Genomic DNA, 21,506 nt, shown 5'->3' with positions numbered 1-21,506 from the left:
ATAGCGAACCCTCTCTCTGTATTCAGGCAAGTGACTCATTTTAAAGATGCTTCCTGACTGGAATATTCCATTTCAGTTCATTTTAAGAGCCCTTTGTTTTTACAGAATTCTTAACCCTCAGGGTGGTCCAACATTGAAGCAGGCTGCCTAGGGAGGGGTGATACCTATCAGAATCAAGAAGCATTTGGAAAATAGCCTTAATGCTTTAACTTCTGGTTAGCCCTGAAGTAGTCAGGCAGATCCAATGGTCTTTGTAGGTCCATTGCAAATGAACTCTAAACTGATACAACAGCTTATTAATTTGCTTTCACATGTCATAGGGTCAGTCTTCGTAAGCCATGGAGCTAAATGCACAGCAGTGCTAAATATTTATGTATAATCTCTACAACTGGTTTCATGAAGCCTTCTCAGCCAACCTTGGCCCTTGCTTACTGTCTTACAGTGATTCTTTACAGGTTGTTTTTAAAGCAACCTGAATCAACCACAAGCCTGCAAACAAAGTTCAGGATTTAAAAGCAGAAGGTGTGACGGCTCAAGTGGAATGCTTTCAAAAGATGGAATGGGCAAGTCAGTGTCTGGACAGCAATTACTCCAAGAGGAAGGTCACTTTTCAAGATAATTCAAGTGATCTGTTGTACTTTGTGGTAATCATAAGGCAAGTGAAACCTAAACCTGGAAATAACCACTTACGGGATGTATGTCAAATTACTACTAAACAAAACTCCAAATACTTGACACATTGAGAAGCCAGTGCAAAACTAAGATTTATTTACTTGGGTCAACAGTTACACAGGTAATTTAAGTGCTCAAAGTAACAGCTACTAAACTATTCTTTAGAAAAAGTTACCCACCTGTAAGTTCTAGGTCATTAAAGCAATACAAAAATATTTACAGATATACACAAGATTCCCATCTGTGGCTTCTGGATCACCGTGCTTTGTATCTGAAAGAGAAACCTAAGATTTCAAAATTAAAGATCTCCAAATAAATACCCAATATTAACAAGTCTTCAACCTGATCAGAAAACTTTAGACCTCACCATTGGGGTATGCATACTACTACAGTCTGAGAAACAGTAAGATATTAGCGTGCCCGGAACAGTGCACATTTAGGTGAGAAGTTCACAAATGTTTTCTTCTCCTCTTTCTTGACAGGAACCCATTGCCCATAGGGACTTCCCTTTTTGTCATCTTCTCTTCCTGGAGAAATTGATGGTTCTTTAACAACATGACTTGCTGGCCTCTGTAGCACTGGTTTTGCCATTGTATTCTGGAAAATAAATTACCTTTGAAAATGCTAAAAAGATAAGGAATATACCAAGACCTACTGACTCCAAGGGGTTTATTCGCATTTAAGTCAGACTGTTTTCTTTCCAGCTCACAGGAGACCCAAGGACTACTAGGCATCAACTACGTACAATTAATTGACATGGGATTCAGGAAAGTTTTTTCCCCATAGTTGTGCATTACTAGAATTTATTAAGTTTTGGTGTAAATTGTTTCTCACATACACTTTTAAGTTTGTAGTACAGACACTCAACATTAAGTGTTGAAACGTAAACACAGATTGTAAACACACTGCTGTTTTATGTTTACAGTACTGCTAAAATACTGATCTAACCCCTCTAGTAAAGTAATTGTGAAACCATCAAGTTCAATTGTTATCGTTATTTAAGAAATTTAATTTGGCATCCAATGCTGTGGAATGTAATACAAGAGTGATGAATTACTGGACTTCCATTTTTGGAAAGTTCACTTACATTAGGGCTGAAAGAAATGCTCCTCTGTGTGGTTGCTCTCTCCATTCCACTTTTGGTTCTATCTTCTGTTAGTCTTCTGGGTTGCTAAAGAAAAGCACACAAAGCCTAAGTGGAAAGATACAACATTCTATGCAAGTTAAGGCAGTCATTACAGGTTATCAGTTTTCCAGTATGATTGTTTCAGTTCTTCACATCAAAAGTAGCTGTGAGCTTCTTTTGATGCTTTTTGATACTTTTTTTTAATTGTATTTTTTGTACTTGATGCTTTTTTTTTTTTTACATAGGCAAACAGATCCATGTTGAGGTCGGTTTGAAAAAACATGTATTATCTTTATCAATGTCCTTGTGCCAATTCACATGTGACCTGATATCCATGCCCCAGTTAAGTCTTAAAGAGGATTCAAATGATCAAAGCATGGAATGCTATACAATGAAATGTAGTGTTAGATTAAGTTGCATGACGTTCTGCATATTAATCCTGCAGAGCTTTGGATAACAACAATAAACTTATCTGCAAGTGATGCAGGCCTCCTCTTCTGTAATCTCTCAACATCTGGAATATATTGCATATATTATGAACGGGATGCCTGTACCATTTGTCTAAACCCCTTAGCAATATGAAATAGCAGCATCTGATAGATTTAACAATTAGTGCAATTTTCAATTTATCATGAATCAGATTAATGCATCATAACAGAGCCGAACTACAGTTCAGTTAAAGTTGCTCAAGTTTCTCCCTCCCTTAAATTTACAGCAACTATAGCCCACAAGTCCCTTAATTACCAACAGATTTTCTTCATCATGTCTGGAACCATAGTCATGATTTCTATAAGACAGAAATAAAGCATGTAAAATGCATTGCGTGTTTGGGTATGTAATTTCTGGGAAACAGTTTGTTGCATACGAAAAACTTGTAACAGTTAAAAAGTAGCAAAATCAACCTTTACTAAAAACTTCAACAGGCTTGGTACAGAGACTCTTTGTATTAGCTCAAAAAGAGGCTAGTCAACATAACAGGCAGTACTGTATTAGAAGAAAAACTTGAAGAGCTACATTTCGCACTCCTCCCTAACCTAACACCAAAAGCCTGTATGTGAATCAACAGCTTCTCAAAGCCCAGTGTATTTTCAGTGTAAAGTCAAGTCTACAGTGGTTTCTACAGCACTTTTAAACATTAAGTCATTTTTTGTTCAAGAGTTTGAACTTGTAACCATGAACTCCGCAGCTGAAAAATACCGTAACATCCACGCAGATCAAAAGATTTTAAAAACATTTACCTTTTAATCAAGAATATTCCAGTTCACTCTTACCTCATCTGACTCCCCAGAATCTTCATGCTCTTGTTTTATATTATTTGTCTCCTTGGAAGGAGTAAGGATCTTCAAACTTGCAGGCAAGACTATGTTATCTGTTCCCAGAGCTTTTGCAGCATTAGCTTTCGCAATTTCCAGAAGTTCCCTCTTTTCTACAAGAAAAACAAGAAGTGCCATTCTCTTATGTTTAAGATCAAAATGTACCCGTTCATGCAATCCCAAAAACTGAACATATATAGCCACTGCACTTAAGCAAGCATCAACTCTGATTAATTTTCATCTTAACTTTGGAAATTTAGCTTCAGCTGAAATACAAAAAGTATCATCTAAACTAACTGGTTTTTGTTTTAATGTATTTTTCTAGCCATGCCAAGATTTTCTTCCAAATTCTAATTATCAATTATTCTCTATAAAGCAACTAGACTTATTAACCAGACAAACTCAGCTCTCTATGAAGTGCACACTTTCTGCCTCATGCGCGATGCAAGTCTCACTGTACCTTTTTCACTCAAATGCAGAGGTGACCTACTACGAGATCTTGTTTGTGACCTGCTTCTCCAGTTCCTGTAAACTTCAGGATATATGGTTCGCCCAAATCCATAGTATCTTCGGCCTCTTGAACGTGATCTGCTTCTTGAATAGGACCTTCTGTAATAGGATCTTCCACGAGACCACGACCTACTGCGTGACCTAGACCTTGGGGAACGGTGGTACCTCCTGGAGTGTCTGGCACGGTACCTTCCTCTGTAACTCATGTAGCCACGTGATCTTGAACGGCTTCTGGAATAGGAACGAGAGTATCTCCTGTACCTCCGGGAACTATTTTGTCGAACCCGTGATTTAGATCTGGACCGGCTCCAACTCCTGGAGGAAGCTGAAGAGGATGTACTTGAACTAGACTGCAAACTACACGAGGATCTACTAGATGACCTTCTTGATGACCTATCACAACTTCTCTCAGATCTCAAACAAGAATATCTTTTCTTTGGTGAGCTGAGTTTCAAGTCATCCATGAAGTCTGCCATATCATCAGTCTTCTTAACCGTCACTTCTTCCATGCAGATACTTTCAGAATCTGATTCTGTTTTTATTGTTGTTCTGTAATACCCAATCTCCATTCCTGAGGGGTGGGGAGAAGAGAAGCAAAATCATTTGTACGGAGCAAGTCAGTTATACATCAATTAAACATTACAACATGGGCCAAAAGTTCAAGAATAATTAAACACACAGACTATTTTTCAATCCAGATTATTAGCATGTTTTATGCGTAACAACTTTAAATTTCATTATTTCCTCTTCTGTAGTCAGTCTTCTATGTGAAATTTAAAAATTGCTCCGGTTTAAACCATGAAGATGTCTCTGGAACTTTAAGAAGTTTGCGTAGGTTTTAATACCCTTCACTCAGTGTAAACACACACCTTTTGTCAAAGAGATACAAGTTGGTATTTTCCTTACACAGGAAAATAAAATATTCTGAAAGTTCAGCAATCACTTCAAGATCTTGACTGAAACGCACTACAAAACTGCCTCTGCACAACCCTCCACACATCCCAGCAGCACACGCAGCAAATCCCTGTTAAAAATATTGTCGATAACCGGTAAAAAACAAAACAAAACAAAACAAACAAACAAAAAAAACAGCTCATGTCCCTGGACGTGCCCCGTTACGGTAAGGCGTTAAAATGGCCGCCCCCGCCCGGCGGCAGCCATTTCACGGCCCCAGTTCCTGCACTGCGGCGTAACCAGCCCGCCCCGCTCCTTACGGCCGTGTCGCCGCCCCACAGACCCCGGACGGCAGCTTCCATCACACCGCGTGTATTCGGTGCTCTACCAAACAACTCCCCCGGCCTCACCACAACCTGTCGAGTCCCACGCTCACCGTAAGAAGCGTTCTCCCCGCTACTACCGCGGGCAACCCGCGCCGCTTCTCCCCGGCAGCAGGGCCCAGATGGCCGCCGCGCGATGCCGCTGAGGGAACCGCCCGCAGCCGCCTGACCGCGCCCCGCGGCGCTCCCAGCACGGCGGGCGCAGAGCGGCAGCGCCCGGCCCTCGCACCAGCGGCACCCCGCGCCGGGCCCGGCCCGGTTCCGCCGCCCTACCCCGGTCCCCGCAGGCTCCGAGCCGCAGCGGGAGGTCCGGCGCCAGACGCTGCCTGCGGGCACTCAGCGCTGCTGCCCCCCGAGACGAGCGGCGCCGGCGCCGACCGAAGCTTCCAGAACCCGTCCCCCGCTGACGCGCCGAGGCCAGCAGTGCGCACGCGCCCCCGGCCGCTCGCCGGCTGACGAGGCGCGCGTGCGTATTGGACGCCAGCGCCCCGCCCCGCGCTCGTTCAGGCGCATGCGCAAAGCGATGCCGCTCGGCGCACTCCTGGCGCTGGTGCGCCTGCGCGCGGCGGCCCCGTCCTCGGCCCGGGGAGCGCGAGGGGCCGCGCGTGCGCACAGAGCACCCCGGGCCGGCCGCGCGCCCTCGCTGCCGCCTGCTGCCGGTGAGGGGGCCCGGCCGCCGCTCCGGGCCCTGGGGCGGGCGGGGCGCGGGGCGGGGCCGTTCGCAGCCGTTCGCCGCCGCCTCCTTCGCGTCCCGCAGCGCCGCCCGAGGGTCCCGGCCTCGGGCTCGGGAGCGCGGCCGGGCCCCCTGAGGCCCCGCGGCCGCCTGGGCAGCGCTGTCTGTCGGTGCCCGCGAGGCCTCGGCCCCTGACGGGGGGCGCCGGGGGCGGGGGCGGGGCGCCGAGCCGTGGGGGGGGGGGGGCTGTGCCGTGAGAGAAACGCCTCTGTCTGTCTCCCCAGCTCCTCAGGGCGCTGCGCCATGTCAGGGCTGCTCGAGAGTGTGAGGTGCTCGGAGTGCGTTGACTGGGGAGAAAAGCGGAACGCGATCGCGTCGGTGGCTGCGGGAGTGCTGGTAGGTGCCGCGCTGCCCCCGAGCTGAGAGGGAACCGCTGGGAAGCAAAAGGAGGCCACGGGGAGGGGGGGGGCGTTAGCAGCAGGATTAGTGCTGGGATGTGCTCTGGGTGCTTGCAGCCGTGCGAGTTTTTCGGTTTCTATCCACGTGATTACTATTGGAGTAGATAAATCACGGGTTTTGCTCTTAACTGTTACTGGACTAAACTGAAAACAAAACTAGGCGTGCCATAAACGAGCTCTGTAAGTATGTTTTTGTAAGCTGGCATTTTTTTCCTAAAGCAATCTTTTGTATTGTTAAAAGGTTTGCATCTGTATTTTAAACTATTGTGCTTTCTTTTTTTAATAGTTCTTTACCGGTTGGTGGATAATCATAGATGCAGCTGTGAAGTACCCTAAAATGGAAGACTTCAACCATTCTTACCATGCTTGCGGGGTTATAGCCACAATTGCATTCCTAATGTAAGCATAACTTTATCATCAGAGCTACCCACTCATAGAATTTCTGTGCTGTTACGAATTTAAAAAAGAGCATAGGCTTTAAATTGAGAAGTAACTGAGAATAACAAATCAAGGTAATATCTGATTGTTAGTAACATCAGAGAATGGTTTGGGTTGGAAGGGACATTAGAAACTATCTAGTTCCAGTGCCCCTGCTGTGGACAGGGACACCTTCCACCAGCCCCAGGCTGCCCAAAGCCCCTTCCAGCCTGGCCTTTGGCACTGCCAGGGGTGGGGCAGCCACAGCTGCTCTGGGCAACCTGTTCTAGTGCCTCACCACCCTGAAAGGAAAGAATTTCTTCCTAATATCTATTCTAAAACTACCCTGTTAGTTTAAAGCCGTTACCCCTTGTCCTATTATTATACTCCCTGATAAAGAGTCATCCTTCCCTCCCCCCCAGCTTTCCTATAGGCCACTTCTAGGTACTGGCAGGTCACTGTAGGATCTCCCCAGAGCCTTCTCTTCTTTAGGCTGAACAACCCCAACCTTCTCAGCATCTCTTCATAGGAGAGGTGCTCCAGCCTTCTGATCACCCTAGTGGCCCTCCTCTGGGCCTGCTCCAACAGGTCCATGTTCCACTTATGCTGGTGGTCCTAGAGCTGAATACAGTATACCGAGTGGGGGTACTGCAGATATGTAAGAGCAGATTAGAGGAGGAAAAATCACCTCTCTCAACCTGCTGTTGTGAACCTTCTTGTGAAGCAAGCCAGGATAATATGTCTTATATTTGTTTATAGTAAGTATAGTAACCATCTAAAAAACTGGACATCGTACAGACCCACATGTTCGTAGTATTTCGAGATTATTTTTTTTTTAGGTTTTAGCGTTGTTCTCCACTTCCAAAAAAAAAGTGTAAGAAGTGCACCTCTATTTAAATGGGTTTCTGAGAAGTTTCTCCTATTGTTTTATAAATATTTTTTTCTTGCTTTACCAATGTTTACCCACTTCCATCCTGTTTTCCACTTCCATCCTATTTTGCACATACAGGATCAATGCGGTGTCTAACGGACAAGTTCGGGGTGACAGTTACAGTGAAGGCTGTCTAGGACAAACAGGTAAAGTGGTGCAGGTTATCATATAGGGATCTGTGTGAAGTCCATAATTCTTGGAAGAGTTGTAACAACTATACCAGTGTACACGTTGTGTTTTTCTGCATATCTCTGGTGTGTCACAAAACATGCTCTGAAACTAAAGCGTGTTCAAAGTTACAGGTGTCTGTACTCAGACACAGGCACAAAACATCCATACGTCTTTTTTTAAGGTGCTCGGATTTGGCTGTTCATTGGTTTTATGATGGCTTTTGGATCTCTGATTGCTTCTATGTGGATCCTTTTTGGAGGCTATGTTGTTAAAGGTAAGACACAACATGGAATGTGATTTGATCCATTTTTGAAAAGTTCAAATATTTTAAATGACTACAGAATTTTTGCAGCTTATGTTTAGATTGTTTCTAAGGAGGTCCAGTTTCAATATTTTGGTTTCCTGAACACCCCTACTTTCCCTTTTTCTGTTGTGAAAGGGAAACAAGCTGCCTTGCCCATATGTAAGGAATTTGGGTAGCTATTGTTTGATGTCAGTGGAGTAAAATTAGCAAAGCCTTAGGCCGCAGTATGAGCTCCCTGTAACCTGGTATGCAGTGGTGTCAGTCACAGCAAGCCACACTGTGCAGGGGGCCTGGGTGGCAGTGATGGGGAAGGGGGGATGTGCTGACCAAGGACGGCGCCAGATGAGAACCTGCCCCACAACAAAGAACGGCTGATTTGAAGGAATATAACTTCTATGTGTCCAGAACTGATTGCACCACAGTGGATGAAACAAAGATTTTACAGGTATAGGAACCCACAGAAAGTTTTCAGTGGGGTCCTTCCTTGGAGGCATCCAGCTTGAGCTGATACATGGGTACCATTAAATTCTCACTGCTTTAAATAGTTGACTCTTTTGAGTGAATTCCAGATACCTGGGGAGACCCATTTTGCTAGGGGAAACAATGGGGATCCCCTTACATGAATGCACATTTTGGGTTATAGAACAAGACAGATTTCTTTTATTAGGAAAGCTAAATGATTTTGTGGAGCACAAAAGTCACTGAAATTATTTTCTAGTGGGGTTACCCTTGTGCTCATCCTTGTTTTGCACAAGTGAGTAACAGAAATTGGAGAAAACCATCTTGTCAGAGAACAAAAAGGGTTATACCAGATGTACAGTGCTATCTTAATTCCATGAGAGAACAATCTGCCTTAGGTGGATTTGTTACTAGTAGTAACAGCGCTAGAAGTTTGTTGTGAGATGGAGTATTCTTGAGAAGTACTTCTGAAGAATTAATGGAGATTTTTGTTTTCCTTTAGAAAAAACAGTAGTATACCCAGGAATAGCTGTGTTTTTCCAGAATGCATTCATCTTTTTTGGGTAAGCCTATTGGCCTTTGTTTGTTTCTTACTGATTGTTTTCGTTCATTAAAACTGGAATTTGCTGTAATCTGTTTTTTACTTCAGCTCTATTGTTTTGCAATTGGATATGGGTGAATAAACTGTTGGTTAAGGCACTCTGTGATCTGTCTGCATAGGTCTTGTTGCAGGACCAGGACACGGATTTACAAATACTTCAGCTTGCTCCCTGAAATCATGTATTTAAAATATTAGGTATTTAATATTCTCCCTTACATACTTATGTACCTTTATTGTTTTAAACAGAGGACTGGTCTTCAAATTTGGTCGCACAGAAGATTTGTGGCAATGAACATGCCTATGGAAGTGCGTTGGCTATGTCTTTTTTTTTTTTTTTAACTGCATAACTCCAAAAATTTTGTAAAACCATTTTGTATACAGTGACCTTCAATTGTGTCTGAAGATAAAACAAGGAAAAATTAAATCATAGCACTAAAAATTCTGTTTTCTTCTTCTGATTTAAATGTAATGTTTTTGACAAATGTAAAACTGCTACAAGTAACAATGGAAGTCACTTTTATACGTTTGCTGTAAGTAAATAGAATAGTGGAAAACTGATGTATTTAACCAACTGTTTCTATAATATTTACAATCCAAGACCTACTAAAATGCTTTAAAACAATTTTTTAACATATTTATTAAATATTTCCTATATCCAGACAATATAAACAGTTCTTCAATTTCAAAATTTACTGGTACGTGGCTTTTCTTGTATTAAATAGAATGGTGCTGCTTTAGACTTTTTTCCCCCTGAGTAATTCATTTATTCTATGGTGATATTGAGAGAGTCACTGGTAAATAATTTACTGTTGCTGTGGATTACACAAGTACAAATTATACAGTTGCTCTAGCTGTAAATAGTTCATCCACAAAGCTTGCTGTAAGATATTTCCTAACAACAATAAAAACGAGGGAAGAATACTCTTCAGCTGGGAGTTAGACCAGGGACGGTCACTACCAGGGAGAATTCTGATCCCATAAGCATACTCACGTGAATGGTGAGATACAGGAAGAGCTGTTTTACCCCTTCCTCTACATACATTTTGGCTACTTGCTCAAGAAATCGCTGAGCAAAAAGATGTGGAGGAAAGGGAGGGATAAAATCTGATTCTAGCAGAAGTCATTTTACAGAAAACATCAGAAGAACTTTGTGTTGCAGAAGTTATGTTTGTTTCATTGCTGAAAAGTAAGAGACTGAATATACAAATTCAGCTTGGATTGCAGGATTACAAAGGCAGGAGTGCACTAACTGTGAGATAAGGCAAGTGTGTGAGTGCATATGTATCAAGCTGAATAGCACTGTAAGCTGATGGAAGCTGCATGAAGTTGGTAAAGTAAGAAAGATCACTGGCTATTTTGTGGGCTGGAATTAAGAAAAACTGGCACTTCCTCTCTGAGTAACTTTGAAACCTGTCTCACATTTCCTTTAATTGCAGTGATCTACTTTGTTTATTCTCTAGTGAATGAGTTGAGGTCAGCATACATTGCTACAGTGAACAAAGAACTTACCCTTCATTTTCAGTGTTGCAATTTTCCCCTCATTACTTCATTTTTAAGCAAGTGTGCTGAGTAAATAAAAACAATCAAAGCTTGACTTTTTTAATTATGTAAGAACTTGCATATCAACTATTTGGAAATAATGAAGAAACACAGGATTGTAATCCATAAAAAAGGGGCTTGTTTACACAGAATCTTCTGCACAGTGAGGCTGTAGCTCATGGACCAAAGCCCCTGCTTGTCTCAGCTGGAGTCCTTTGCAAACAGGTATGTGCTGTGTTCCATTCAAATCAAAACTAAGGCCTTTAAAAGATATTACTGGCAGTCTTAAATCAATAAATTTTAAAATCTTTTAATTTTCCAAGTTGATCATCCACCCAGTACAAAAAATTAAAAAAAAAAAAGTGCTATTACCTATTCTTGTATCTACAGTGTAGAAGCTCTATACAATGTTTCTTAAAATGTTTAAAAACCAAACAACTTCGTTAAAATATGAAAAAAGAAAACATCAAAATTCAGCGTGAGACACTTTAGAATTTGGGTTTTAGCATTGGTATCATGAAGCTTGTTGTGCAAAATTAAGCCCAGTCTGGTTAAATTTATTGTATAACCAGCCCTATCAAAACAAAGGGGAATACCCAAGAAAGGACTGTTCCCTCCTTCTCTGACTGACATTCATGCCTTTACAGCACCCGGAGCCTTTTGGATAGCTGGCCATGTGCAGACTGTCACTGCTCAAGAATAGTGTTCTAAGGCTTGTTCCTGAAGTAATGAGTAACAATGCTGTTAATTTCAGTGACACCATCCACAAGCAGAACAATTTAATTTCTTGCCGTTTGAACATCCAGAGAGCCTAGCCTGAGCCACCCAAGTGTAGATTTTTCTTCAGGCAGTCAGATAACTCAAGAGTTCAGTCTGGCAAGATGCAGAGTTCTGGCCCAGATCCAGCTCAGTCATTAAATCCCCACTTTACAAGACCTCTAACAAAATTTAGCTTAAAAACAAGCACTTTAACGCTTCACTACATCAGAGTAAGTGTACTCCCTGTACACATAATATTAAAACACATATTTTGGCTTTTAAAGTGGGGAGTTAAAAATAGCTTTCTAAAAATTTCTAAGCATTTCCACTGATAAGCCGTTACAGCGATGAATGCGGTGAACTTTTTTGTACATGTTCTATGAACTATTTAAGGCAAGACCATTAAAGCAGAAAAGCTAAATGCATAATAACTTTTACATCTGTAAATTTACAGCCTGGTCTTTCAAGAATAACTAGAAAAGTTTGTTACCAAACTTGTGTGGGAAGGGTTTTTTGAGTATGAGAATTGATAATTAAGTGCTCTTTCATCCCATCATAGTTACTCATTTTATCAAGTGACCTTTTCTTGGTTGATCTTTCATGTGGGTTCATCCATTCAAAATCCAACGGCCAAATGGGGAAACTGCAAGACAAATATTCTTGTATCAGAATATTTTATGCATCAAGTCATCATATGAAAAAGGTAATGGAGAGCCTTACTAGAAGCTTATTCTAATTTCTATGATTCAGACATTGGGTCACATTCAGCACCTAAACATGCACAAAGCCTGTGTTTATGCACCAGCTTTAAAAGCCACTCTACGCCCAGTGAAGGCCAGGAGACTTGGTCTGCTTACTGGCTTCTAAAAATCCCACTCGTAGGTGCTCAGATTTCCTCAAGGATGGTATATGAAGCACAGGATGTCAGAGCATGTAAGATTATGCATTACAACAGACAAGATCATCTCAGATTTAGCTCTGTGCCCACCAACAGCTCTGAGAGTCGTAGCTGAAGGATATGATACATACATTTACAATATGCAGGCTCTAAACAGTTCATCAAACGGCATTCAAAGTGGACTATGAAATGAATGCTTGGTGCTATATATACTCCTACATGGTTAACTTTACCCTGAAACTTACCTCCCAATAAAACTGGTCTTCAAAATACTGTGATACAGGGATGATCTTCAACAGTTTGAAGTTTAAGATTAAACCTATTTGTAAAAACATATACATGTATCACAGAAAGGGGATGTCTGTGTATAACTGAAAGTTTCTTAGTAACACACATGCAAACATAACATCAAAATACAAAAGTGGAACAAAATGCTTCATGGGAGCCCCTTGACTCAAGTTGACTTTAAGTACAGAGAAGCTTGCCAGGATTAAGGCCTGTATTATAAAAGCTTAATTTGTACAGGTAAAGCCATTAAACAGTCTGCCAGATTCTAAAGATCATTAATAAAAGTCATTAATTTCTTGCTTGAAAACTGCCTGAGTTTTTAAAGCAAACAGGCTTATCAGCATTGTTAGCTTGAGATTTCAGGTGGAAACATAGATTTTAAAACTTAATGACCGAATGATTGTTTAAGCTGTTTTTTGTAAAAACTGCTTGATTAGCTCAACCTCGTTAACTACCCCCGAGCTAATGCAAGGGTTGCAGATCAATTAAAGCACAAAAAATAATTTTAAAGTATATTTCACAGGAACTTTTAACTACCATTTTTCTTCCACTCATACCAGAATTAATAGAAAAACTGCAGCTGCCATAAAATAGCAGAATGTCATATGAGGAACACATGAGCCCTGATGACCCCAAACCATTAGTGATCAAAGGCCTAATATTTGGCTTATGTAAGCAAACCTCTGACATTAGTGGAACTTTGCAGATTTATACCAACAGGCCTAAAAAATGAGAAACTAAGATAGCATTTTTCTGTCCGTAAGACAATACCAAAATGTAGAAATATTTTCATCCTCACACATCTGTATGAAATCTGAAGGAGGATGTTAAGCATCTGTTTAAATAAATGTCACCAACAAATGAATGGTGCTAGCAGGTTATGTTGAATACATCTCTTCTTCAAAGCCCTCCTATGAAGAGTTCCTGGTGTTAATGTGTCAAACAGTTTCCTTCTATATGAACAAATCATTCATACATATACGTTTATACGTTTATACACTTTAACACCCCAGTTACACTGGCATCTTTATACAAAGACTTGCACTGACATGGTAACAGATATAGTAGGAAGACATACCCTTTGCCCACAAGGAAAATGAGGAAGATATTACTGAAACGTTTTTCCATACTTACCTGTAATAAAACCTGTTATCAAGGCAACACTGATGGTCAGGCAGAAATCACTGATGTAAATCATGACCATATAACCCAGGCTGAAAAGCAAAACAAGTGTTTCACCTTTGACAGTTTGATTTTAACAGAATGTGAATTAATCTGCCTCAAGTGGTGCACGTGCACATTTCCTGTCAAAACCTCAAATTATTATTTTAGAATCTTTATATAGCTGCAATTAGATGTTTTAAGAGATCCTAGCAGAAGCCTAATACAGACTGATATTGCACCGTGATTCATTCTTATATAAGCTGAGAAACTTACACAGAGAACTTCTTACATGATGCGACATGGGCTTGATTTGTGAAAATGAGGTGCCAGTGCCATTTCAAAAAAATCCTACGTAGACCTATACTTCACTGACCCTTTTGCAGGATATCTCCCCAAGTATAATTTCCAGTTGGGTGTCCAGAGTGGCTGTAGTCCAGGCTGGCATTTTTGCCCCTGATTAAAGGCAAAGCCTTTTTCAGACAGAAATGATTTTTACTTTTTTTTTCTGTATGCTGTATTAGCATACAAAGCTTTCCCAAAACACAAAAGTCAAAATGAGTCTTGGAAGGATGTGCTTCTCCATCCATCTCCCATGTCTGCTGTATTTAATATGAAATGAAAAGGAAGAGAAAATGGAACCAAAACATAACATTAAAGTTTTGATCCAAAGCCTGCTCAGCTCAGAAAGTCTTTATGCTAACTTTTTTGGACTTCAGAGATGATCTGAGGTTATCTGGTAAAATATGATTTATCTGTGATGACTTTCAGGCTTTCTGTATGTATGAGAACTCTACTCAGGGTACCCTACAATAATCATTAAACTTATTAATATCAAAAAAAGACGTACCTTGGTGAAATAGTCCATTTTTTTATTACTGAGAGAACAACCTGGGCAACAGCTCCAAGTAAACCAGGCAAGCCAAAAGTGAAATGAACTCCAGATGCATCATGAATCTTGAGCGCAGGATTCAAGCATCTCTGGAAAGAGGAAAAAGTTTAACTGACAGACAAAACCTCAAGTCGATTACAGCACATTGCATATCTTTGAAAAATAATTTTGGTCTTTTAACTTGCAATCCTGCACTCCAGTCAAGTCTTCGTTTCCTGGCTTTAATTTCTTTGAAAGAGAGGTTTACTCTGAGGTATCCTACGCTGGAAAAGAAGTTTATACAGCTTATACAAAAATGAATTTCAGGTTTTGAGCATTACCTGTAAACAGAAAGATCCTAATATGGTTATCACACTGGCAAGCAGACCCAAAATCATCGCAATCCAGGGATAGTCAATACTTTCTGCTGTGTAACAAACAGTAACCCCACCCGCTAGTGCTGCACTGTGGACATGAGTCTGTAAAATAAAATAACAAAAACATGGAGTGAGAATTCAGGCATTGCTTGTCTTATAGCTGTACAATATCATAGACCACTAATCTTATGCAAGTAGAATGTCTTTTGCATTAATTTGTGATTCTGTATACTGTGAATTACCATCTGAGAATATAATTTCTAAGTTACATTTAAAGACTTCTGCTTGGCAGGCTAATGACAAATGTGAAGCTGAAACTTTGGAGCTGTTTTTACATAATAGCTATTATACCTTTGGTGCTTTACAGAAAGTAACAGAAAAATAGCTTTGCCACACAGCAGTTTTCTCTCATGTCTTACCATTCTGAATTTTCCATCCTTTGTGGTCAGAACAGACAACGTGAAGGCAGTTACAGCACTCACTGCAAGTGCAAAGTAGGTATTGTAGATGGCTTTGGTCTTGTCTCTATCAGCTAGTACAGAATTGAAGCTTGGCCAGAATACCCAAAGAAAGAGAGTACCTTGGAGACAAAGACAAGCAACTATCATTACTTGCTCTAAAACACAGCAAATCTATGATAGGCTGTGTCTGGAAGGCTCCAGCCCACATTTTTCCATTTGCTGCAATTCTGCAATTCCCTTGTTGTGAACAGAGGACAGCAGCACTTTACAGCACAGACAGCCCTGGGAGCTGACTGCTACTCCAACACCTTCCCAGAAACTTGGTAACGTCATACATGCAGCCAAATCAAGGCTCTACTGGGAGTTGGCTGGTCTTTCATGGAGCTCAAGCCAGGATGTACTTAATGCTTTTCAAGAACACCTTTAAAAACAACTTTCTTATATACAGTCCCCTTAAACAGAGGTTTAAATACAAGTGGGAACAATTTCACCATTCATTTCCAAACGATAAGCATTATGCTTGTTCTGCACAGGCATTTGAAAACAGACTTTCAATGGTACCAAAAATAACGACATCCAGGACTATTAAGCACTGCTGAACAGAAGAAACTTTGAAAATCCAGGAGCTTTGCGCCTATGTTTTTGCACAGACGTACGTAAGTGCACAGACGACAGCACAGACAAGCTGCAGTTTATTTCGCTTTGTCTAGACATTAATTGTTGTTGTTCAGCTTCCATAGCTAATGTTCATGTCTCCATAACTGAACCAGAGAGGTACCAGTCCCTGAGCACTTCACCTGACAGTAAAATTTTAAGTTTTCTTTTGTCAAGTCTTTTGTCAAGTGAAGACAACTGAGAATTGCAAAGATGTTAGTTCAGCTGGTGACAGTTACATAACAGAAGTCACAATAATGAGGAAACTAAACTGCTTCTTTAAGAAAAAAATGGAACTCCCATATGTTCAGCCTGTCATTACTCAGATCCTTTCTCGTGCGCATGTCTGTATCATATTCCCCTCCCTTCAGTGGGTTTTTATCTTCTCATTTACGTTACTAGGCAGGGACTGTATTTTTATATCTCTGTACAGCACCTTGCGAAGAAAAACTGAGCCTCAGCCCAGCTGGAACTCTAAGCACTACTGAAATACAAGTAATAACCTCAGTGCACATGTCCCTTACTGATCTGCCTATACAAGGCCAAAAGAGAGAAGTTAGTTGGGAGAGGGAACAGTTAATTTGCTGTAGACTTTAAGCTGAGACTGACACAAGCAAACTGCCTTTGCAAGAGTGACCTACATGCCTGGTAGGAAACCTGCTGAGACTCACCAACTCATTGTCAGAAACCATGAACCACAGCAGCATTCTGTGCTGGACAGCACTCAGACCTGTACTTTGAATGCAAAAGCTTCTGTGTGCCATGGCCTGTTCCCCAAAACCTCCTTCGTGCTCTCACTACAATCTCTTCTTCCGTCTGAGGCATTAAACCAAATGTCTTACCCAACATTGACAATAAATACGACTTCGGGGTACTTGCATTCTTCTCAGACCTCGGTGATGGCTCAGAGAAACGTGAAGAGACTGCCAGACCAAAGTAGGCTCCAAACAGGTGAACGTGCTTCATGCTGATATTGTCTTGAATCTGTGTCATCGGAATACTTTTGTAACATTTTATGCCACAGAAACCCTTTGATTAAGACCCTGATATAGTTACTCATACAACCTCCCTATGGACTATTTGTTATCACTGTCACTCAGTTTAAGCAGGAGTTATTAATGCCACATTAATTTATGAGCTCGGTGTAGCTCATAAACACAATTCATTTACAGAGAGCCTGAAGTACGTTGGCATTGTACATTAAAAGCAGGTCTTTCTGTGCTGTCCAGGCTGGGCTTTTCTGTCATTCATGCTGTTAATCTCCCAGATTGAACCAACAGGGAGGGAGCAAAGGTTTAGGATAATCAGTACCTTAGCAAAGGTCAAAGCTTTCATTCATGTGTTGGGGGTGGGTCAGGGCATGGGTAAGGTCAAATGCACTATATCCCAATCCATCAGATCAGCTTATCCTTCAAGATCAAGAATCAGTCAATTATACCGGTGCAGAATACTGAGCATTTGGAGGTTGATGCTTAAATGTACTCTCAGGGTCAGACGTCATATCTCAGTGAAATCATAGCCACAATCTAACTGAATGAGATAAAATACACTGATGTTCCCATCAGCATGGCACTAAGGAATCACCAAAAAGCAACACTTCCACAGTCCATGTGAAACTTTCCCCTCTGTTACTAGAAATCATACTACTGTACCTGCAGGAATTGCTTGTTGATCCATCTGCTCACATGGAAAATTATTATCTCTACAACTGTCATCACAATTAATTGTAAAGGGTTCGTTTTCCCAAGAACTGCTCCACTGGAGATGGCCACAGCAGTCATACTCACAGCAGCCATTGTTATGCTGTAATGAAAGAAAGAAAATAATTCCATACTGGGACCACACCAGGGGCAATGAAAGAATGACAGATGGCCAAATGTACTTAACACTCCAAAGCCCTCCAAAAAAGTCTGCAAATGACCATGCTAATTAACAATCAGGTCAATAAAACAAGGCATTGTCTTTGACAGAAAGCAGTCAGCAGCTCCAGATCAGTTCTTGTGAGAACTGGAATAATTACATTTTAGGATCACGTTCCTTTGTTTCTTTGGGAAATAATAAACCTTCCATCAGAATGGAGCACTGGACACCAAGTACGATAATGAGGAGGTTGAATCCTGTGCTGCTAAAGCTGTATCTTTTCAGAAATGCCAGGAAAAAGCCAAATCCAAAAATCACCATGATGTTGACATCTTGAAAATCTGCATGACAGAAAAGACCAAGAGAACAGTCAAGTGGTTAATGCAGACTGAATTTCTGGTTTAAAAATAAATAAATAAATAAATAAAATTACCATTAACTAAGAAGCCTTTAGATAAAAAATTGTGTGTCAATATTATTTTTTAAAGATTTCCAAAGCTTTCTTTCTGATCCATAAGCAACCAGAAAGACAATACCGTTGGCCCTGAATTTAATTTTACACAGCGACCTCAGAACAGATGAACATGGAAACCATTGCATAAAAGGAAGAGGCTGTCCAAGGTACAAAGCCTTGGATCTGTAGGCCTGGAAGTATCCCCCAGGACATGCTAACAGTCATAGTCTCATATGGCTGCGCAGACCTCTACGTATGGCAAAATATTAAGCTGCTTGTAAGCAGGTCTCATTTTTCCTGGCTATAAAACAGGGAGGGCAATACCAGAATGTCACGAGGATTAACCAACTCACTTCTGCCCAGCACTGTGAATATTTTATACACTATGGCTATAGCATACTCTGCTCATACATTCCTTTAATCAACGCACAAAACAAATTTCCAAAATATATTTAAGCCCTTAATTCCACTGTAATAGCTTCACGTATTTGGAGCAAGCATTCAGTTGGAGAACACTGCCATCCTGAACTTCTGCTTTGTGGCACGCTGCCTTGCATGCCAACACTGCGTGAGGCTTGGGCCCGTAGCTCAGTGCAGTACCTGCCCTCAGAAGTTTGTGCTTACAGGAATCAGGATTACCACCAACAGACAGCAGAAACAGATAAGCAAGGCAGTTGGTATCACGTCTTTGTTCACTGCCTTTGCTTTGATATGAATAAATATAACACACGGCAAAGAAGAGTACTTAAAGGTCAGTAAAAACATTCTACTCAGTAACAAAAACAAAACTGCTGAATCCCAACTCTGCTGCACTGCAAAATAAAAGCACACACACAAAAAAAAGCCCTTCCTTTCACAGCTAAACCAGCAGTCTTACCTGTGTAGGAAATGTTTGTGATGAAGTCATTGTAATGTGGGAACAAAAAGTAGAAGAGGATGATGAAAACAGTTTCCAGAAAAAGGATTAGCCACGGCACGCTTTTTCGGAAGCTGCGGTAATTTGAAGGCATTGTGCACTAGCACTAGACCATATATAAGCACAAACGCATTAATATTTTTTCTATAAAAATGTTCCAGTAACCTCAACCCAATAGAAAAGGCAGAGAGGAGAGGGAGGAGGGGCAGGAATAAAGGAGATAAAAAGCCTAAGAGGCGTCAGCAAGGAACAGTTCCTTATCTGTGGCAGGTCAGGAGCCCAGGCTCGCCACAGCTGACACAGAGCTCTGAGTGTTCACGAACACACATATCAAACTGTCAATGCTGTAATGCTCCAGGACACCTTCCATACAGCTGCTCTGGTGCCTTACAGATAAGCTACATTGCAAGTAAAGAAATGGACTCGTAAGAGTAGGATGTTGAAGTTCATGCTAAATCATTATTTACTTACATCTAGTCGTCCTAGATCCAAACCCCTCCATCTAAACATCAGGGAGGGTCCCACCGAGATCCGGACTGTGATTCTTGGGCTGGTTAGCCTCACACACACTGACCCCAACCCAGTGCCGGGGAACTGAGACTCTCTGTACAAGAAGAAGTAACACAGCATTTTCTGTGCTACTTGCAATATTGGTCTATTTTTGTAAGAGTACGGCTATGGATGCAGCCACAGTGAACACTCTAGTAAACCTTGATAACCCCTGGGCCTGGAAGTTGCAGGCAGACGCACTGCAGGCTTTAAACCCTCCCAATTCTTTCTTTCAGATCTAAACTGCTTCCAGAAATTTATCAACTTTTAGTACCACATTGTGGCTACAAGGTACTTGTTGCCTTATGGGTTGTGAGCTCTTTGGTTGGCAAAGGCTTTTTTTTTTTTTTTTTAAACAAACAAACAAACAAACAGGAGCCATTAGTTAACATTTTGGGCACATAAGAAGGGCTATATGGTAAAAATTAGCTATGTGCATTGTGTGTTCTTATCCACAGTCACTGTAATTTGATAGATAAGGCTATATGCCCTGTTGAGGACAGGCAATTAACGGCTCCATAATCTGAATTTCTTCAGATTATGAACTATAATTCTTCTGGTTACTGTCTCCTCAGTATTCACTATGCTTCTGGGAAACGGAACCCTTCTTTGTTCAGGTAGCGCAGACCAACATCCTGAGGTGATGGCTCTGACTTCCTACGTAGAGGCCGTGTCAAACTGAGTGCTGTGCCAGAAGCCCCATCGAGGAACAAGTATAGAAACTTGGCACAGCAGAAAAAAGGCACAGACAGTTTGTAACGGCAGGTGGGAAAGGGAAAAACTCCCCCAGGAAGAGGCCTAACTCAAGATAGCAGAAACTATGTAAAAGTGAAGACTGGGGGGGGAACAAACAACACAACCATAAAAACAAACAACAAAGGAGCGAGGGGTTCACAGGGGCACCGAGGTTGGAGGAGACCTCCAAGGTCACCAGGCCCAGCCCCCGGCCTAGCAGCAGCTCTGTCAGGCACCGTCCTGCGGCACGGGGAGGCGCTGTTGGAATGTCAGAGCCGCACGGCGCCTCCCGCAGCCGAGGCCGGAGGCAGCAGCCACTCCCCTGCTGCAGAGCACGCCGCAGCCCGGCTGCCGAGCCGCGCGGGAAACACTCGCAGCCGCGGTGCTCGCTCGGGCTCTCCTCGCGGGCGACCCGGGGCCGCTCCACTCGGGCCTAACGAAGCCGCGGCGCTGCCGAGGAGCGGCCCCGGGGCCGGCGGCGGCACCCCCGGAGCGCGCAGCCCCTCATTGGCCGGGCCGCCTCCTGCCGCGGGCTCTGATTGGTCCAGCCCCCCGCCCCGCCCCGCCCCGCCCCGCCCCGCCCCGCCCCGCCCCGCCCCGCGGCCGGGCCGCCGGCTGTCAGTGCCGCGTGCGCGTCCCCGCGTGCCGCAGGAGGCCCCCGCGAGACGTCCGGGCGGGGCCGCGCGGCGCTGGGCGCACGGCGCGCCCGGGGACTCGGCTCTCCCGACAGCTGATTTGCCGGCGCGGCTGCCAATCGAGAGTGAGGGCGGAGCTCTTCGGCGTCGCGCTGACAGAGGGAGTTAAGCCCCGCCTTCTTCCGCTTCCGACTGGATAGCTGAGCTGTCCTGTTCTTTTTCTTTTTCTTTTCTATTGGGCGGCACCGCTGTCAATCGCGGCGCGGGGCGGGAACTAGCGCGAGACGGCAGTAGGCGGGAGCAGAACAAACCCCGCTCAGGGATTGGCCTAAAAGCCATCAGTTCGCGAGCCCCTTTCCTGCGACTGGCTCCCCTGGCCGTCAATCAAACGCGCGGGCGGGCCACCTGACCTCGCGGGGGCGGGACCAACTTCCTGA

General features: G+C 42.7%; 3 protein-coding genes across 8 annotated transcripts; 1 reads left to right on the top strand and 2 right to left on the bottom strand.

Moving 5' to 3' along the window:
• Nucleotides 1–746: 746 nt before the first annotated feature.
• Nucleotides 747–5,327, bottom strand: RSRP1 (arginine and serine rich protein 1). 3 transcript variants are annotated; one of them, XM_038167164.2, is made up of 6 exons: nucleotides 5,172–5,320; nucleotides 4,491–4,645; nucleotides 3,572–4,192; nucleotides 3,070–3,224; nucleotides 1,760–1,843; nucleotides 747–1,269 (listed from the first exon to the last, which is right to left on the bottom strand). In XM_038167164.2, exons 3-6 carry the CDS (start codon nucleotides 4,188–4,190, stop codon nucleotides 1,084–1,086), a joined length of 1,044 nt encoding a protein of 347 aa, XP_038023092.1. In that variant the 5' UTR covers nucleotides 4,191–4,192; nucleotides 4,491–4,645; nucleotides 5,172–5,320; the 3' UTR covers nucleotides 747–1,083. The 3 variants fall into 3 exon arrangements, with proteins under 3 accessions (XP_038023092.1, XP_038023091.1, XP_038023089.1); XM_038167163.2 differs by lacking the exon at nucleotides 4,491–4,645 and having other exon boundaries at nucleotides 5,172–5,327; XM_038167161.2 differs by lacking the exon at nucleotides 4,491–4,645 and having other exon boundaries at nucleotides 4,952–5,323.
• On the top strand, nucleotides 4,808–9,651 carry TMEM50A (transmembrane protein 50A). Of its 2 annotated transcripts, none has more exons than XM_038167170.2 (7): nucleotides 4,808–4,952; nucleotides 5,856–5,967; nucleotides 6,316–6,428; nucleotides 7,456–7,523; nucleotides 7,730–7,822; nucleotides 8,814–8,874; nucleotides 9,159–9,651. In XM_038167170.2, exons 2-7 carry the CDS (start codon nucleotides 5,875–5,877, stop codon nucleotides 9,202–9,204), a joined length of 474 nt encoding a protein of 157 aa, XP_038023098.1. In that variant the 5' UTR covers nucleotides 4,808–4,952; nucleotides 5,856–5,874; the 3' UTR covers nucleotides 9,205–9,651. The 2 variants fall into 2 exon arrangements, with proteins under 2 accessions (XP_038023098.1, XP_038023097.1); XM_038167169.2 differs by lacking the exon at nucleotides 4,808–4,952 and adding an exon at nucleotides 5,424–5,557.
• LOC119713575 (RH-like protein) lies at nucleotides 9,157–20,992 on the bottom strand. 3 transcript variants are annotated; one of them, XM_038167159.2, is made up of 11 exons: nucleotides 19,622–20,992; nucleotides 19,112–19,256; nucleotides 17,941–18,121; nucleotides 17,573–17,723; nucleotides 16,763–16,904; nucleotides 15,225–15,385; nucleotides 14,770–14,907; nucleotides 14,408–14,538; nucleotides 13,531–13,610; nucleotides 12,354–12,427; nucleotides 9,157–11,853 (listed from the first exon to the last, which is right to left on the bottom strand). In XM_038167159.2, the coding sequence occupies exons 2-11, from the start codon at nucleotides 19,242–19,244 to the stop codon at nucleotides 11,827–11,829; spliced, it is 1,218 nt and encodes a 405-aa protein (XP_038023087.2). In that variant the 5' UTR covers nucleotides 19,245–19,256; nucleotides 19,622–20,992; the 3' UTR covers nucleotides 9,157–11,826. The 3 variants fall into 3 exon arrangements, with proteins under 3 accessions (XP_038023087.2, XP_071883613.1, XP_038023088.2); XM_072027512.1 differs by lacking the exon at nucleotides 19,112–19,256 and having other exon boundaries at nucleotides 19,622–19,754; nucleotides 20,619–20,992; XM_038167160.2 differs by lacking the exon at nucleotides 19,112–19,256.
• Between the last annotated feature and the right edge of the window lie 514 nt (nucleotides 20,993–21,506).

The sequence above is a fragment of the Anas platyrhynchos genome, chromosome 24, assembly GCF_047663525.1.
Source record: "Anas platyrhynchos isolate ZD024472 breed Pekin duck chromosome 24, IASCAAS_PekinDuck_T2T, whole genome shotgun sequence".
Taxonomy (NCBI): Eukaryota; Metazoa; Chordata; class Aves; order Anseriformes; family Anatidae; genus Anas; species Anas platyrhynchos.
The sequence above is the reverse complement of the archived record's forward strand: the minus strand, read 5'-3'. Positions and strand labels throughout refer to the sequence as shown.